Source organism: Scaptodrosophila lebanonensis, unplaced genomic scaffold (assembly GCF_003285725.1).
Source record: "Scaptodrosophila lebanonensis strain 11010-0011.00,11010-0021.00 unplaced genomic scaffold, SlebRS2 tig00000043-arrow-pilon, whole genome shotgun sequence".
In the NCBI taxonomy this organism is placed as follows: domain Eukaryota; kingdom Metazoa; phylum Arthropoda; class Insecta; order Diptera; family Drosophilidae; genus Scaptodrosophila; species Scaptodrosophila lebanonensis.
The window spans coordinates 2,105,087-2,123,540 of record NW_022060545.1 but is presented as its reverse complement, the minus strand read 5'-3'; the positions used below and the strand labels follow the sequence as shown (position 1 = coordinate 2,123,540).

Here is an 18,454-nt window from a genome sequence, read left to right as displayed (position 1 = left end):
AGTTACTGTTATATATGCCCCCTCAAAATCAACTGAACTCTTTTCTGAAAAATAGCAATCAGGAAGTGCCAGTCTTTGTAATCTTTTTTGAACAACCAAGGCATTACAAACTTCTTGCAGTTCCATGATTAAGTCTACAAATAAACGGAACTGAACTAGATCATAAAGATAATATACAGTGACCTCATAAAACCGTCTGTGGAAGCCCCAAAACGATAGGATAAATATGATATAACAGCCTCAGGTTCAAAGAAAAGTCTTTAGACTAAGGATTAGATTAGTAACTGAGTATCACCTGACAACCATCCAGGCAAACTAGTCAGTGCATTCTGAAACATCGGCTCTCTAACACACCGATGAGACATCATATCACTTGGTTAAGCGAATAATCACACATCCAAGGCACTATAGTACTGGCCTCGACTGCTATTGAACGCGTAAGAAACTTCAGAATCATTAATACCGTTCTAATGATCTCCACAATCTGAATACTAAGGACAAAAAGGCGAAAATTTGTAAGACCATTTCGTAGGCCTATCCTTCGCCATATATATATATAGTATTACCCACTAACTAATTTATTGTACCATTGTATATATACTTGTATACTTTTAGTAGTATATATAGTATATTTTACATTAAAGGGATAGTAGCCATTTCCTTCTGTCCGTCCAACCGTCAGATAACCGGACTTAAAAACTGTTTAGCCCCGAAGATATAACTTGGTATGTAGGGAGATATTTCTCATTTTTCTCGGCTTTAAATTTGATCCAAAACTACACGTAAACTGAAAGTTGGTACCACTATTGGGTATTTCGTGCAAGATGGAAATATAGGTTTTATTGTAGGGCATAGGCTTCCAAACAAACGAAAATAACTTCGTAGCTCGTTAATACATACAAGTAGTAAACATTTAATTAATGAAAGTAACCTACAACAGCTTGAAATATTGCAAAACGAAAAATCGGATAATCTTGCCAATGTGTTCAGTGACATCGAAGTTCGTCCTTGATATATCGTCGTGTTGAGTGTGCCAAACTGATGGATATGGCGTTGAGATCAAATGAAGGACGGGAACATTACGCTCGAGGAAGGGTTTATGGTCGTCTTCTGGATCGCTGACGCGTTCTATGCTGAAATAGGCCTTATGTGGAGGAAGTATTCCCAAACGACTAAAATCGTTCTCGATCTGCATCAGATATTTATACCAATTGGTTGTTTCCTCTATTAAGTGGTTGAAGTGCACATCTGATGTGCCAATTAGATCCAACAGCACCAACATATCAATACGATACAAGAAACCCTGTTCCTCCCACACACGAGCCAAGTGGCGCGACCCATACAATGAATCCGTGGCGGTCCACTCCTCTATTGCTTCCTCGCCATCGAAGAACACGAACATCAGGCTAATACTGGCTTCTTGCAGATCCTTCAAGAACTCCTTCAGTACCAGGGCCAGATTAAGTAGCATCGCGCAAGGTACAGCCGAGTCCGAGGTGCCCACAAACTTGATGTTTTTAAAATATTTGCTGTCGTAGTGGCAGGCGAGCATCAGATAGCGGTCCGCATTCGGATTAAGTTTGGCTATGATATTATGAAACCTGATCGGACCCAGTTTGGGCGTCTGCTCGGTAAACGAGTCCAGCTCGACGTGCCAGTTGAGATCCCTCAGGGACTGTACAATATAAGAACGTACTAATTTGTGATTCTTACTGCCCACAACTCGTCTCAAAGAAAGGACAGAAGATGCTTCCAACAGATGCGTGATATTCGAAAGTCTTGATACGTTTCTCATTTTAATGCCCAACAGCTGCACAGATGTGCAAGGCACCGGTCTAAGTTTTATAAAATATTCATCCGCGACACCCCAGACAACGATACCAATGAGGGCCAGATATAGAACCTTAAGCTTAAACACCATGGTTTAGAATTAGAGGGCGGTACGTTAAACCTCCATTCTATAACTAACTACAACTAGTTGCTCTGCATTTGAAGTGCTAAAACGTTGCTATGTGTGTAATATAGTAGTATGTACATGGAGTGTAACCAATATCTGAGAACAAATTGGCGACAATATGCGTCTATACATTATGTAAGTACGCCTATACTATAGTCGTAGTTACCGCCCGAATGATGGCTCTAATTACATTCGAGGCGCTTCATACACAAATCAAATTAGTCGCAATACAAATTCTAATAACAAGCGAGCAGCTTGCGGAGGGTGTGAAGTTTGTGTGTATCTGTGTGTGAGTGTTGGTGTGTGTATCTGTGTGTGTGTGTGTGTGTGTAATGTTCTGGCCCAAAACAATTACTTAATGCCACCACTCGGCGGCTGCTCGACAAGTGCGCTTATTACGCTTACGTAATTTTGCAAGCTTATACAACACACACACGCAAGCACATACTATACATATGAACATACTATATATACGAGTATGTATGTATGTGTATAATAAATTCCAGCATCATCGTACCAAGTGCGAGACGACGCCAACGCCAGTGCCAGTGCCAGTGCCTGTGCCTCCGTGATTGCCAGTCTGTCTGTCAATTAGATTTTAATGTATTGTACTTAAAGTTCTACGCAATTAGAACTCCAACTTGAGAACTGGTTTCGGACTGTTTCGGCTTCTCGAGACAACGGCGCGATAAACAAAATACTCGTAAGCATGTAAGCAGAAGAAAGACAGAAAGACACAGCAAGACAAACAGACAGACAAACAGACGCTTGGATCAGGCTTTCGATATAGTATGTTGTATGTAAGAATGTGTCCAAAATAAATAGAAACAATAGGGTTCTACTGACATTGATTCTCTTCCTATAATTATTCTGTTTTCCTCAAAAATTGGACTTTCATTTCATTCCAATTCCGTCATAGCAGTACTTCATAAATAATTTGGTAATATAATCAACCAAGCCGGTAATTCATTAAATTACTTAATTTTTCTCATATTTTTAAGGTCTGGCAAGCAAATAATTTGCACACAAATTTGTCAAATACTCGAGTTTACTTTGAAATGTAAGAACCAAAAAAGTTTGTTGTTCCTTACAAATTTATTTAACTAATATAGTATTTTTTTGGTTCAGAAAAAATATATTGAAAACTTTTAATATTCGATAAGTTTGTGTGCTAATTATTTGCTTGTCGCACCATATTAGGCGTTTGTCGAAAAAATAACTTTATGTCTCACATAGGTATTGTAAATTTCGTGACTGGTTTCATTCGGAAAGTTGTATATATAAAGAAAATGTAATAAAAAAATTAAAAATTAAATTAAACACCCGTAATATTTCCTTCGTTTCTAAATATATATAACTCCACTTGATCAAAATGAACATATACATTTAAAACACGCATAATATGAAACAGATCGCTATTAACTTAAATCTGTACTTGTTTGTATTAAAAAGAAATCGAGCAAAAACCGTTCTTAAATTGTCTCAGATTATCTCAAATAATGGAGAAATAAATTCGTACAGACAAATATTTGATATATCGATCAGCAGATTAGATTTAGAATCGCTGTAGCCCTTAAGGCATATAAACAAATTTCTAAATGTTCGCAAAGGGGAAGTCGTGATATTTGAAAAAAAAATTAACAACAATTTTGGCCGGAAACAAAACTTTTCCGTTAGCGTTTAGAGGCTGATTTCCAAAAATATTTTAAATTTGAGGATCGCATGCAAAGAATTTCCAGCTATCCATACATTAAACAAAAAAAAATATAAATAAATAAAACCATAACCAACAATTGAGATAATAATAGTTCTCAAATCATTTAAGACATACCATGTGAGGCTTGTTATTTCTTCTAGGGTACATTTTCTGATGACAATAGTTTCTATTTAATTTAAAATTCTCCGTTTTTACCGCATTTTCAAGTTTTATTAAATAGGGTCCCGCTGGGTTTTATAAAAGGATATACTTTTTTTCGAAAGCCTAGTCATTTCTGCTAGATATACACTTTGTGTTTATGTTTCGCTAGTTTTGTTCACAAAAAATGAAAAATAATCAGATTGAAAAATAAGAACACTATCACGATTACTAAATTAATCTAAATATTTAACCGGTTTCTAACGAGCAGACATTTCTAACTCGCAAACTATCGTTGAATATTCAACGAATATTACACTTAATATACATAAATCAATGATCACACATAATAAATCACTTCGAACAAAAAGACTTGAGTATTTGTAATTATTTGATTATGTTATAAAAAGTTGAGGCACTCATATTGGGGAACCACATACCTACTTATAAGTCCAGTGTGCTTTTATATACAAGTATATACTATAGATATATACTCGTATGCATGGCTGTTTCTTTTTTTTTTTTTTTTGTCAGTTGCAAAGACAGTCGCAAAGCATTTAACTTTAAAATTTTAAATTAAAAAAGGTAATAAATAAATAAAAGAAAAATACGAATTCGTTGCACTGAAGCGCAAATACTCTTTTCTTCTTGTGAGAGTTGTCTCCTTTTATTTTTATACTGAACTCCTCTCGTTGTTGTTTTCGCTCAATTGTTTTGATTAGTGACCTAAATCGGTTTATGAGAAAAATAAACAGACTGATCTACACTCATCCAATTAAATGTTGACCACAAAATTGAAGATATTCATTCTGTAATGGCCAGAAATTGATTAGGGTATGCAAAACGAATGTCTAAAGCGCTCGATAGAAGTAAATTTATTGTATACCCGTATAGTGGGTTTGATTGTCAGTGTCTGTGGTTGTGGCTGTGGCTGTGGCTGCAGCTTTGTTTGTGGCAGCCTGCTTTGCCACCGGCTGACTGGCCAGCTGTCTGTCTTTCTGTCTGTCTGGCTGTCTGGTTGGCCTGTCTGTATCTCTTGAGATTTATGTCTGCAAAAATCTTCCAGTCAAGCTAACAAACAAGCATTGTCTACTGATCTTGGCCGGTTTTCAATTTATTTATTTATTTTTTTTTTCTGCACGCGCTAAGCTAAGTTTCATTTGTGCAAGTGTCGGCGGGGCATTTAAGATTTGGTCTTTATTTATTATACAAGTATGTATTCGGTTTTTTCCTCTCTGGTCTACTGAAATAAATTAACACAATAATAAGATATCCATAAATAGCTCTAACATAATGGATATGTTAGGTAGCACAAAATCCATTTTGCAAGTTAAAGAGCGTTTGAATATTCATACATATTAGGCGCCAAGTTAGAGGAAGATTTTTAAATTTTTAGAAAGAAAACAACAATAAAAACTATAGTTGAAACGTTTCGTTATGGGAACCTACCTAGCTCACTAACATATACCAATATACTATATATAGTATAGTACTTTCAATTTTCCGTTTTCAAGGGTTGTTTACGATCAGACAGAATTTTAAAACAAAGCCAAAGATGACAGATAATATTTATTTTTTTGCAGAAAAATCGCATTTCTTGTTTTATACGTGCATTATCTATCGACCAGACTAACCATACATATAGTACTTCAAATTCAGATGATAAATCTAATCTGTTAATGTGAAATAATTAAAGACTTCCGCACGTAGTATGCCCTTAGATATCCATAGAGTCTTCAGTAAATACCTTCCAGTTGGAACGGGCATGGATATTGTCAGTTTCTTGTTCCACCAGTTCACCACATCGTGCTGAAATTTGAAAGTTTGGACAACCTTGAGAATTGATACTTTTGGATAGCCACAGACATACTCACATCGTATGGACAGGTGTGATTAACATTTGTGTAGTCTTTGACTAAACTATAAAAATATTGAGATGCTGGATTCGTTCTGTTGTCCAGAAATTTGCATACATCCATGGTATAGTTGAAGAGGAATGGCCTAAGACCATTAGAACGTTTGTATAGCACGAAATTAACCTTTTCCCATAGAAATATCACATGTTATTTAGCTGATGGATATTTGAAATACAGAATTACTTTACCGATCCACTATGCACTGGTGGTTGCAAAAAATGCACATGAACCGAGAAATATTTGTATGTGCGATTCACTGATTTAAGGAAACAGTGCTGGAATACACAGAACTTTTTATCGATTACTTCACACTTGATATTCGTAAACTCCAATTTTCCCTGAACCACGAAAATCAACTGGTAGACCTGAATTCGTAAGATGTATTATGTTGATATTTGCATCTAAAGTTTCATACTTACATAAAATAGTGTAAATGAGCCGAATAGTATCAGAAAGTTCGTTCTTGCCATGTCGGCAAACTTTTATTAAGTGCGCATTCATCACCGATCGGGAATATATGTATACCCAAAACTAACAAAGTTGTATTTATTAATTGTGGCTATTTTTGAATATTATGACAATTCCGGATGATTACACTCGAATCACATTTAATGCCTTTTTAATATGAACATGCATTTAACGGTACGCTTACTCTGCCCGATTGGTCGGCAAATATACTTATCAAGGTTGGAAAAATTACTTCATCACCCACAGCAGTACTATTTTTTTCGAGCTGGCATATTTATACTCTGTACATGAAATGTACAAGAGTATATTAGGTTTGCGGGAAGTGAAAAATGTAACAGGCAGAAGGAGGCGTGGCAGACCCCACAAAGTATATATATTTTTGATCAGCATGACAAGACGAGTCGATCTAGCCCTGTCTGTCTGTCTGTCCGTCTGTCAGTCTGTCCGTCCGTATGAACACCTGGATCTCAGAGACTAGAAGAGCTAGAGACACCAAACTTTGCACAAAGATGCGTTATGTGTGTACGCTATACGAGTTTGTTCTATTTTTTTGATTTTTCCTCCACTTCCTCCCTATGAGGGTTTTTCCGTAACGCCGTTCGTATAATCGCCTATATCTCGGAGACTATAAGACCTAGGAGCACCAAATTTTAGTCCAAGATGCCTTGTATGAATACGCAGAAAATGCGTATTCTGGAATTTCCCTCCCACCCCCCTCTCCCCCGCAAATTACGATTTTCTCTAACTCCCGTTATTCTTGAAATTTCGAACTAAAATTTTTCAAATACCCCCAGTTAGTTATTATGTGTCCGTACGCCAAGTTCCATCATGATAGACCGATTTAACAAGAAGTTATAGCCATAAACATATTTGCTGCTGCAGCACTGCTCAAGCGCTGCTTGCGGCTGTTGTTGATGTTGCTGTTTGGTTGACTGCTAACATGTTTACACAGACACGAATAGATGCGCATAGGCATTCATACACTCACATAGACGCAATTGCTTTGTATATGTGCAATTATACACCCTTTACGTGAGTTCGAATAACGAAAGAGGTAAAATCGATCCAAATTTTTTTAAATTTTCTTAATTTTTATACCCTGCAGAAGGAAGCATCTCCGACCCCATAAGGTATATATATATTCTTGATCAGCATGACGAGAGAAATCGATCTAGACATGTCCGTCCGTCTGTCCGTCCGTCTGGATGAACGCGAGGATCTCAGAAACTATAAAAACTGGAATAACCATAGTTGGCATCCAGATTCTCCTAGGTCCGAGAAAGGACGAGTTTATTTTATTTTTGGGAATTCCCCCCCTTCCCCCGCTACAGAATTTCGTCGAATAGCGTCCACATTTCAAATGCTACCTAAACTAAACTTTGCACACATAATTTCTATATAATTATCTACTGTTGTTTAAAATTTTATTAAATTCGGTCAATTCAAAGAAAAGTTATTAGCGAAACAAATTCTCGCCAGTACAACCCCCACAAACTGCAGCAACAAGTTCGCTCTTCTTCTTCCTCTTTTTGCTGCTGCTATGGGCGCATATAACTCAGTGACGGAAGTTTACCTGGGTACAGGGTATTACACTGTCGGGCTTGCTCGACTGTAGCGTTCTCTCTTGTTTTAATTTCTATAATTATTTTAAACATATGTACAGAGTATTTCGAAGTCGGGACACCCGACTTTTTTTACTTGTTTTGACTAATTAAGTACTTTTTGAAACAGTTGAAAACATTAGAATCGAAGTCCGGTAATTTTATTCTCTTGTCTTTAAACTCTGTACGTGAAATGTATTCTTTTAAATTTTAGCACAATTTGTCAAATCTAAATTATTATTTTGGCGAATGAGGTCGTAAGCTAAGAAAAAACTATCCCATCCAAACATAACAACAATGTCGTCCCTTCACTGAAAAATGGTTCCTTTGAAGTTTCAAAACTGGGACTCTAAACTTAAAATATTCTATCTTGACACAAATGCAAACAATCCTTATTTCGCTAAGAAGAAGTGAGCGAGTGAAGATAATAAGTATATTGAAAAGTTTCACTTGAATGATTTGTATTTGTTATTTAATGAAAGCAATAGCATTAAATCTCTTTGAAATTCAATGAACTATTTAACAAACTTGGCTAAGAAGAAAGACTTTAAAAAAAAGCGCAGTCCGGTTTCCTTTTCACTCCACCTATCGCTTCCAAATTCCTAGAAATCAAGCCTGTGATGTGCTGGTGCTCTGCCTGTTTCCGGCAGCTTCCAATTTCGTTCGGCTGGCCACATTTGTTGTTTGGGCTCGAGCCTAAGTGACGCATCTATCATTCTGCCTACAGCATGTAATCAAGTTATTTCCACTAGGCATATCCATCACAAGTTTATGGCCGAAGTATGGCGAATTTGTGGCCCCAGAAAACGTATCAAATTTCGCATCAACTTCAAAATCATCTGCAGTGCTGTTGCCCGAATACGGCTACGAATACGAATACTGTTCAGTCTGTTCAGCAACACTCGTCGTCTTCATTTAAAAGCCAAAAGGGCCACAGGCAATAGCCGAAATTTATGTGCGCTCCTTGCGCTGGAAACAACACAAAAGTTAATTAAACTTGAAAATAATAAAAGCAAAGGCAAATGCAAAAAAAGCACAAGTAGAGGCGAGGAGTGGAGTGGAAAATAATAAAACACAAAAATGAACAACGTGCGCCCATGGGCAGCAAATGGTGGCCACCATGGCCATCATTAGCATATCGCCAGCGGCGTGAAAAGGGTTGCATTTGAAAAGTTAATCGCCAGCTGATGCTGATGCTGCTGCTGACGTTGCCAATGTGACCTCTGCTCCTCCCCCTGCCACTGTTCCTGGTCCTGCCGTGCTCCACTGCTGGTGACGATGACTACGTTGATGTGACAGGCTCAGGCGGACGTTATCTGTGGACTGCAATAAAAGCGGACAATAATTAAAAGTGGTAACGACCGTGGACGTGGACGTTGTCGTGGCTGGGAGACAAGGGACAATTGCAAATTCATGTACATACACATACATGTACGTACTTTTTATAATCATTCACAGTTCAGTTCGACGCCTATATTCACTGCTAAGATCAATTTGTTGTTGCTTTCTGCTCAATTAGTACTGCCCCCAAACAGGCTCAGATTTTAAAACAGTAACAGTAGAAGAAATAGAAAAATTAATAAGTTAAATTAATGTCTGATTTTTTTTTTATTATTTTTGCAGGAAATTTTTCATCACAATTTTAACCCACTTATGGGACAAATTTACCAAAATTTGAAGAAAAAAAAGCATTTTGTTAACTTAATTGCAACTTTCAATAAAGGCATTTTAAAAATTTTAACTTAAGTCAATTATTATTAAACCTTACATTTACATTGGTGAATGACCGAATGAATAAAACTCTATATTAACAAATGGGGTAACAAATTAAGAAGCACTTCAGGAGGTATCAATTCAAGAGAAACATTTACTTGTCGATTTCTATCAGAGCAGTCCTTAAAAGAAGAAGTAGAAGTAGAAGAAATAGAAATAAATGAATAAACTAAATAAATACATATATCCATATATTTTTTCAAATAAATTTTAATCAAATTTTTCCCACTTATGGGACAAATTTACAAAAATTTGAAGAAAACTAAAATGCTTAGTTAACATACTATAAGTAAAACTTTTAATAAAGGCATTTTAAAATTATTAATTTAGGTTAATTATTATTACACAGCCAATTTATTTCTTATGAAACCATACATTTACACTGGGGAACGACCGAATGAATAAAACTCTATATTTACAAATGGGGTAATAAATTAAGAAGCACTTCAGGAGGTATCAATTGAAGAGAAACATTTACTTGGCGATTTCTATCAGAGCAGTATTTAAAAGACTCCAAAAACTCTATACTGCTGACTTAATTCGGAAAATATTTAATATTTTATATATTTATTAGAGTTTATAATCCAGTCCATCTATAGTAAGTAACATTAACCTACTATGTATGTTCTTATATTAATTCATAGAAAGTGCCGGCATTAAGATCTCGAAAAATGTTTCAAATTAATATTCTTTAGAATATCAATTACGAAGTTGTTATTGTTACTTATCTACCCGCCCTCTGTTTATCTACGTTATTTATTTACCCCCCTGAATAATGAAACAAAAAAGGTAAAGCTGTATTATGTAACAGAAATAATGTCTGCCTGTAGCTAGCCCAGCCTTGTATACCGGCAGATAGACGTATACTCGTATGTATGTACATAGGTTCGTGTAAATATTTGTAGAGCCTGCCAAGTCCTTTTTATTCTTAGCGGAATTAACAAAAAAGTGTGTTATAAAAACTTATCACATTTTATTTTCCGGTACGTTTGGAACTTTTTTGTTCTGTTTTGTTTTCTTCCTTGTTTTTGCTTTTTTGTATTTTTTTTCTTTTCTGTCAACAAATAAGCGTAAAAATCTTTGCCGTACACATCGGTCGTAAAAAAGGGATTTTATTTTAATTACATACGAATTTTGAATGAGGACGAACGGGAGTAGATTTTTTGTTCATCGAGTTGATGACATTAAGTGGCAACTGTCTGCGTATAAGTGTGTGCAACGAGCTCCGTGTGTTGACTTTTATAATTAAGCCTTTTGTATATTTTTCAGCTCATAGAACAGTGCACAACCCTCAGACCACTGCCCCATGCAGACATCCTACCCCGGAGGCAACAAACTTTGGCAGCCCCTTCCTTCCTGCCTCCCTCCCTCCCTTCCTTCCTTCCTTTCTTCTCACCTATGTAGTAGAGGGAGGGGGAAAAACAAGCAGAAGAAGCAACACTCATAAAAAGGATTAATTGTGCGCAATTAAAGAAAATATATTACAGCAGGCGCTCACAAAACTCTACCTTTTTCGTTTGGCCCTGGGACCGGTCCTAGTCCCGATACTGGTTCTGTTTCCATGTCCGAAGAGATTCTGTCAGTCTAACAGAAAGTTTACTTTTGTTTGCAGCTCCTGTTCCACCGTTGCTGCCCTTCCTGCCGCTTCCTTCCTGCCTCAAAATGTTTTTCCATTGAATTATGCAAAATCATTTAAATGCGACGCACAGAAAACTTTTTCGGGAACATTTCTTCAACTTTTCCCGCTTGGCATGTGTCTAAGATGCTTACTTACCAATGCTCTTTATTGTTGTTGTTTATTGTTGCTGCCGTTGCTTGTATTGTTGTTGTTGTTGTTTGTACCGAGCTTAAGTTCATAATGTTCATACACCGTTACACACTTCGGCTTCGAGTGCGGTGGGCGTTGTGGGTTCCCAGCCCTTTGGAATGCCTCACAAAGGGGTTTTCTGATTACAATTGCCATGACTACATCGCTCCTTTGCCACACATAAATGACTTGCTGTGTATGTGTGTGTGTGTGTGTGCCACATACTCCCATATATGTGTGTGTGCGTCAATATGTGCTTTGGGTTAATTGTTCCAGTTCAAAATTAAAATATTTATTACAATGGAAAACTTTTGCACTTTGCCGACGCCACCACGAACATTCACGGCAACAAAGGAGGAGATTAAATTGTTGAAATCCAGCGATTAGGATGCCGCTGGGGCAAGTGAACGGTACCAGGGTGGGCCCAGTAAGCTTACGCGTCTCTACTCTCTTGATCTCAGCAGATTTGTGCATTATTGAAGTTTCGAGAAATAGTTTAAGTTTCATTTTATTTGTCCCACGGTCTTACAATTATAATTACTGCATTGAAACCCTTCTCGTTCTGCACAAATCTTTTGCAACTACTTAAGTATTGCTTTTTGTTTCGAAAACATGAAAAGTGCCAAACTTGTAGAATTTGATGGATGGGTTATAACCCATTTGAGAATGTGATGGATGAGTTAGTACATTTTACTTTAATCAGATACTCCCTTCTCTGTAATTTTGTATTTTTTGTAAAACAACATACGCTCCATTTTTCAATAAAATTAACTCTTTTAAAGCAATTTTTTCTTCCTCGGTAGCTTTATTTAAAAGTGGGATTATGGACGTAACAAGCGGAAAAAGGCCTGGCAAGCATCTTATAATACTTTTGGCTTTAACACTAAAACTTGATTGTACTTTACAAGTACTGATAATTAATTATATTTATTTATCTAATTTATCTAATCCACATCTACATATGTACATACTATATATATGCCCGAGAGATTAAATAAAGCATGAGTCAATAAAAACAGCTAGTATATAAAATCCTAAAGATAAAATACTTATTGTTAATCCTAGTTATCCAATTGTTAAGGAACAGATTACTCAGTTTGGGTTCGATATTAAGCCCGATGTTTGTTTTTTTGTTATTTCGGATAACAAAATGTTAAAAAAATAACAATCTGCTTGCTTTAATTATCTGCCTTGCATAAAGCTAGTGACGCAAGTGGCTGAGATCTTATCTTATTGGATTTAGTCGCCTAATTCTTAGAGATACGAATATCATTCAAACAAAAGCCTATAACAACATGAGAGAATGCTACAGTCGAGCAATTCCGCCAGTACAATACTCTACAAAAAACTTCTCATTGCAAAGCATAAAGAAGAAGAAGAGCGGGGAATCCAAAAAATAAAATAAACTTGTGTTGCTTTATGAAAAAAGGAGTCTACATACAAAGTTTGGTTAATGTGGGCTTAGCCGTTTCCGAAATCTAGGCGTTCATCCAGTCAAACAGACATGGCTGTATCAATTTTTTTCGTCATGCTGATAAGGAATATTTATACTTTATGGGATCGGAGGTGCTTTCGCAAACCCTTTGCAACTTTTCTAACCTTCGGGTGCAGGGTATAAGTTGTTGTGCTTTTGAAAGTTTTTTGATATAATATTTCTCTAAACCCATTTCTGAATGTGATAAAATTCAGCATATATAGACTTTGTTAAGCAGTTTGCTTCATGTGTTTGCTGAATTAGATAACATATTTAAAACTGTTTAATTGCTTGATCAATTTATGCCCAAGACATATATCATAGCATCAGTGAGGTGTTAGCTGAATATTATCAAATTGCTCGTATATTACTAATTCATATGAAAATGTTGGACATACCCAGGAGGAAAGATATGCAGAAAAATTTCCAGAACACCTCAAAAGAAGTAAGGAACAATTGAGCCAATATAAAAATGCCTTCTTGTCGGTGTAAAATGCTTATTCCTAATGCAAAATAATTTAACTTAATTGCTCTATGTTTTGAAATTCATTTTAACTCATTAAATATAAATTTTACACATACGAGTATACTCGAAAAAACTATATAAATATAAATATTAATCAAATAATTTTTAAAATAAAATCTTGCAATTTGAAAAGATTCTATAATTTCTCAACTAAATATAAAAATACCCTCTTTTCTTGACGGTGTAAAATGTGTATTCCTAATGCAAAACAATTGAATTTAATTTCTCTAAATTTTGAATTTGAATTTCACAGATTAGAAATAAATTTTACACATAAGTATATTATACTCGAATGCATATAACTATCAATAAATACTGTTTCAAGAATACTTTTCGAATATTTTATTCTCATTTTAAACTTTACAGGAATTAACTCTTAAAGATTCTTATAAAATAAAATGTACATCACCCCTCAGAGGAAAGGGTCATCAAAACCTTTGATGTTATTATTTTTTGCACAATAACAATAATAAATAACATAAACATTTCTGTAAATGAAATGTAATTAAAACAGCGAGTCCCTCCTATCGGGGAAGGGGTCATCCATTGGGTAAAACAACTCATTCCATAAAAGGTATTTACATATTCCTATCTGTATGTAATTTGCTTTCATTTCCCAGTATTTGACACACGTGCCATTTTTTTTTTTTTTGCCTTCAAATGGCAGTGGAGTCATGCAGTGGAATTCAATATTGAAAGTTTGTAGCTGACATCGCAATCGAAGGTAATCGAAATTTTCCATCAGCCCAGTGGCAATATTCGTGCATGCCCGTATTTGGTCCGGAGATGCTATCCCGGGTAAATAGCTCCAACATAATTGGCACGCTATTCCATATCCATTGATATGTGGCAACCCATCGCGCCATTTAACAGATGCTGATGCTGCCTGAAGGGCATATGAGCCGCACTGAGAGTCGGAGCCGGAGCTGGAGCACGAGCATACCAATTTTCCCCAATCTGCCATGGAGATACAACTTTTTTGCAAACGCTTTAAAATGTAACGTGTGTTTTTCTTTTTCCTCTTTGTTGTTGTTGTTGTTGCTGTTGTTGTTTTTTTTTTTTTTTGTTCCGTTCCGTTGGTGTATTGAAAATTGAAACGCATGAATAGTCTCTGTTACTTAGATCGTCCTGCGGCCATGTAAGCCGCCAAGCCAAACCAAGCCAAGCCAAGAGGAGCCGAGCCAAGGCAGGCATTCGCACACTCACATACTTGTACAAGTATGTGCACACGAGTTTATCTGCAAGATACAATTTGCAGCGGTGGGTGTAGGAGAAGCAACACATGGCAAGCTTCAGCTTAGATGCTCTCTACTCTTTTACTAGGCGGTGGGGGCGACTTGTGGTGGTGGTGGTGGTGGGGGCGTGGCTAGTGGATGACAGCGGCAACCATATCCGTTGGCACTGGCAGATGTTTTTCACACAGCAGCAAGATATATTTTTATATATCTTTGAGCGCTGTATGGCCGACACAAGCAGACACACACACACACACACACTCACACCCATTTAGCTTTGGTGTTGCTTAAAAGCATAAAAGCAACAACAACAATTACGAGCATTAGACACGCGTGGAGCCGAATTTTTTATACCCTCTTGAACATATACATTTTAAACACAATTAATACGCAATTCGGTTAAGACTGCTTTCTGTTTGAAGCAAGACCTTATCAAGAACTTAAGCCCCTAATAGGATAAGCTTGAATCTTTCTAAACTTCGCTCTGCTGGTAGGACGATTCAAGTAACAGTCTCTCTTAGTTGTTAGTAGGAGCAAACATTCTCGTCAATGGCCCTTAAGCTCTCTGAAAATAATGCATTCCTCTTAACCTTTCAGCAAATAATTTATACCCCAACTGGGAAAATATAGCTCTTAATAAAGAAGATGGCAAAACACTTTTTCCTAAATCTAAATCTATTATTTCGTGCCATTATTAGCATTTCTAGTTTAAGCTGTATAAAAGAACAGCACTAATAGCAGCTTGTCAATTCTTTTAACGAAGGGGTCACCACAACTTCAGGTCTTCTCCATTTTATTTGCTATTAACATTATCTACACATTTTAGATAGAAAACTAAGTGTGTCCTATGCGAGAAATTCATTCCAATAACTTAGCATCTGCCACGCCTCATTGTATATGTTACATATTGTAAGAACTTCTTGGTAGACCCCGTCTATTTTCGGATACAGGGTATAACAAAGTGAATGAGCAAGTGTTGCGGAAATGATTTGGCGGTCCATGTTTGTTTGTTAACTGCCGGCATGGCGATGGGGCAGGATGGGGATGCTGTTGCAAGTGGAGTGGGGTTGTTGTTATGTGTGCGCTAAAGGGTCCGCGCTGCATGATTGAAAAGTGTTTTGCTATAAATTCAACTTTTCTATTATCTTTATCTCGTGAGCAACACGCGCATTTAGCGAAAGCAGTTCTCTTGGATCGGGCCGGGGGAATGGACGATGGGCGTTGCAAAAGTAGCTGCAGTTAATGCCAATGGTGGCCATTAAAGATCCGGGGGGAGGTAACTGGCGACGCAGCTGTGACGCGGCTGATTTAGTTTAATGCATGTGCAGGAGGACGCAATGGGTCCCTTTGTTGCTTGATGGGCCAGTAGTAAGGGGTGGGGGTTGGGTTGGATGGACTGGTGAAGTGACTGCCGCTTTCATAATTGTTTCCTTTTTGCTTGGTTGGAAAAAGCAAGCGAACTCAGCTAACGGCTGCAGTCGCGGCAGCTGATGTTGCTGGCTGCTCTGTGGATGCCACAACCCATGTGCGTGCACTCAGAGTAATGGGAGACCTAAACAGAATATATCTTAAGGCACTTGCTTTCAGAAAATTTTTCAAATATGACTTGAAACTCCTGTACTGTCCTTCCTGTCGATGCAGGGATCTAGATCAACGATTGTTAGCCATAAATGTGATGTTTATGCTTTGTTGCGATTTCTTTAACAAGTATTTTGTGTCTCAAGCCAGTACCCAATTCTATATAGTAGGTGTTCTTTTAAAAGTAAACTGAAATAAACCACTTTAAGGGTTGCCGTAATTTAGAGAATTGTAGCTTTTTGCTCTGACTTCAACGGCATTAAGCGGCAAAGAGGTTTTCTGATACAGCTGCGATCGGTTGCGAAAGTAACGTTCTTTTAATTCGTATATCTTTTTATAGAAGATTTGGTTAGTCGGGGAAAAATTATTCCATATATTCTACGTTCGTTAGAATCAAAAGAAAATACATACATAAAGAATTCCACTTAAGTCGTGGACCTAAAATGAAATTTTATAATTTCCGGTTTTTATATCAATTTGTATTTTAAGCAGTTTTGTGTATAAGCTAGTGATAGTGTAGAGTATACGAGTAAGTTCTATCTTGGTAGGTGATCCCATCAGAAAACCAATCTGTTGTATTCTAAAAAAAAAACTGATATGTGGAGGATTTTTCGAAGCAGATAAACGCATGACAAGTCAAATCGAAGGAGTTTTTTGGAAAAGCTAACATTTCTTTATTCCATTTTGAATCACTATATTTTGTATATTTATGTACACGCATTTCGCACAGTGTATGATGGCATACGAGTACAAGCATCAGCTGCATTTGTATGTGTGCGCACTTCTCTTTCAGCTACTTTTTACAGCCGTTCGTCGGCTTCCTCGTCCTCGTCCTCGTCTACGTCCTCGACTGCGTCCTCCTCCACTCCGGCTTCTGCTCCTCGTCCTCATCCTCATCGCTGTTGTCGTCCGTCATTATCGAGCGAGCAAGCGAGCGAAAATTTTGCTGTCATTACTTTTTATGACCCAACAACATGATGCAGTTGGCTTGAGTGGGAGGTTGAATGGACGGCTGTGTATGCGTGCATAAATGTGTGCTTTTGTGTGTATGGGTGTGTGTATCTATGCTGACTGGCAGTTAAAATATAATTTCAGGAAAAATCATCACACAGCCGCACGCAGCGTCGACAAGAAGCAGTAAAAACATCAAAGTGAATGAGATGCTCTGAGGCTGGCGAGCGCAGTCAAGGAAACCGAAGCGAAGTGACTCTGGTTCTGGCTCTGGCTCTGGCAGCTGGCATCTGGCACTCGCCTGAACACACACACTCCTCCACCCAGGGCTAGGACTCGAGTGTGCGGCATAGGCTCGCTTTATGTCAAAGCAACCATTCAGCGCCCAACCCCAACCCCAAACTCCAACTGTTTTGGCTTTGGAACGGGAATGGGAATGGGAACGGAAACTTCGGTACGCAAAGCGAACAGAATATTACCGCAGCGTCCCTGGCAGTTGTTGAAAATTAAAAGCGCTTTTTTCTCTCTTTGCTTCTTTCAATTTTGTCATAATGCCACTTAAAAGTCAGCTACATGTGTAACCACCCGTCAACCAAACGCCTAACACCACACCTCCCCAACCGAACGGCTTCCATCATCCACACCCACTCCCACTCTCCTGGCCAGGGCACAAATTGTCAGTCGTCGTTTTATTGTGTAATTGATTTAACAACCATGCCTGGGCTTCTGCTTCCGAGCCAACCCAGGCACTGGCTCGGTCTCTGTCTCTGTCTCGGGCCCTGCACGTCCGTCCCCGCCGGCCTCGCCAATCCGTTTAAAGTCGTTAGTTAATTAAGTCGCTCGCCCATCGCCATAAAACGCAAATGGTGAAAAAAGAGCGAGAAAAAGGGGCGCTCTCAAAGAACACAAAAACGAAATATAAAAATAAAATAAAATTCCAAACCCAATGCGAACCTTCAATGCCATTTACGTTTCAGTTGCCAAGCGATTTTTATATTTGTGGCAGCTTTGTGCACTTTTTTATTTTATTTTATTTTTATTGGACCGCAAGGCTCTTTTTAATACTTTTTTTCGCCACTGTCTGGTCGCATATTAATTTTTATGCCGCAGGCACTGTGAAAATGCATTTTACATACATTCGAATAAAATATAATTCGGCATTAATTTGCCAGTGGCGGTCGTAAAAATGCGACAGCGACGAAAAATAAAAAATAAATTAATAACAAAAATACACATGCAGCTGCAAATATGCACAAAAAAAATATAATTCACTTTTATTGGCAATTCAATGAAAAAATAAATTGGCAACCTGG

General features: G+C 37.4%; 2 protein-coding genes and 1 long non-coding RNA gene across 3 annotated transcripts; 1 reads left to right on the top strand and 2 right to left on the bottom strand.

Moving 5' to 3' along the window:
• Positions 1-813: 813 nt before the first annotated feature.
• Positions 814-1,938, bottom strand: LOC115623089 (glutaminyl-peptide cyclotransferase). Its single transcript, XM_030517295.1, has one exon. The coding sequence runs from the start codon at positions 1,919-1,921 to the stop codon at positions 932-934; it is 990 nt and encodes a 329-aa protein (XP_030373155.1). The 5' UTR covers positions 1,922-1,938; the 3' UTR covers positions 814-931.
• A 3,542-nt stretch (positions 1,939-5,480) lies between these two features.
• Positions 5,481-6,198, bottom strand: LOC115622235. The gene is made up of 4 exons (XM_030516132.1): positions 6,148-6,198; positions 5,917-6,093; positions 5,687-5,851; positions 5,481-5,621 (listed from the first exon to the last, which is right to left on the bottom strand). Exons 1-4 carry the CDS (start codon positions 6,196-6,198, stop codon positions 5,481-5,483), a joined length of 534 nt encoding a protein of 177 aa, XP_030371992.1.
• Positions 6,199-8,992: 2,794 nt separating this feature from the next.
• On the top strand, positions 8,993-9,538 carry LOC115623101. Its single transcript, XR_003995375.1, has 2 exons — positions 8,993-9,228; positions 9,421-9,538. It is a non-coding gene; the product is annotated as an uncharacterized LOC115623101 (long non-coding RNA).
• Positions 9,539-18,454: the final 8,916 nt, after the last annotated feature.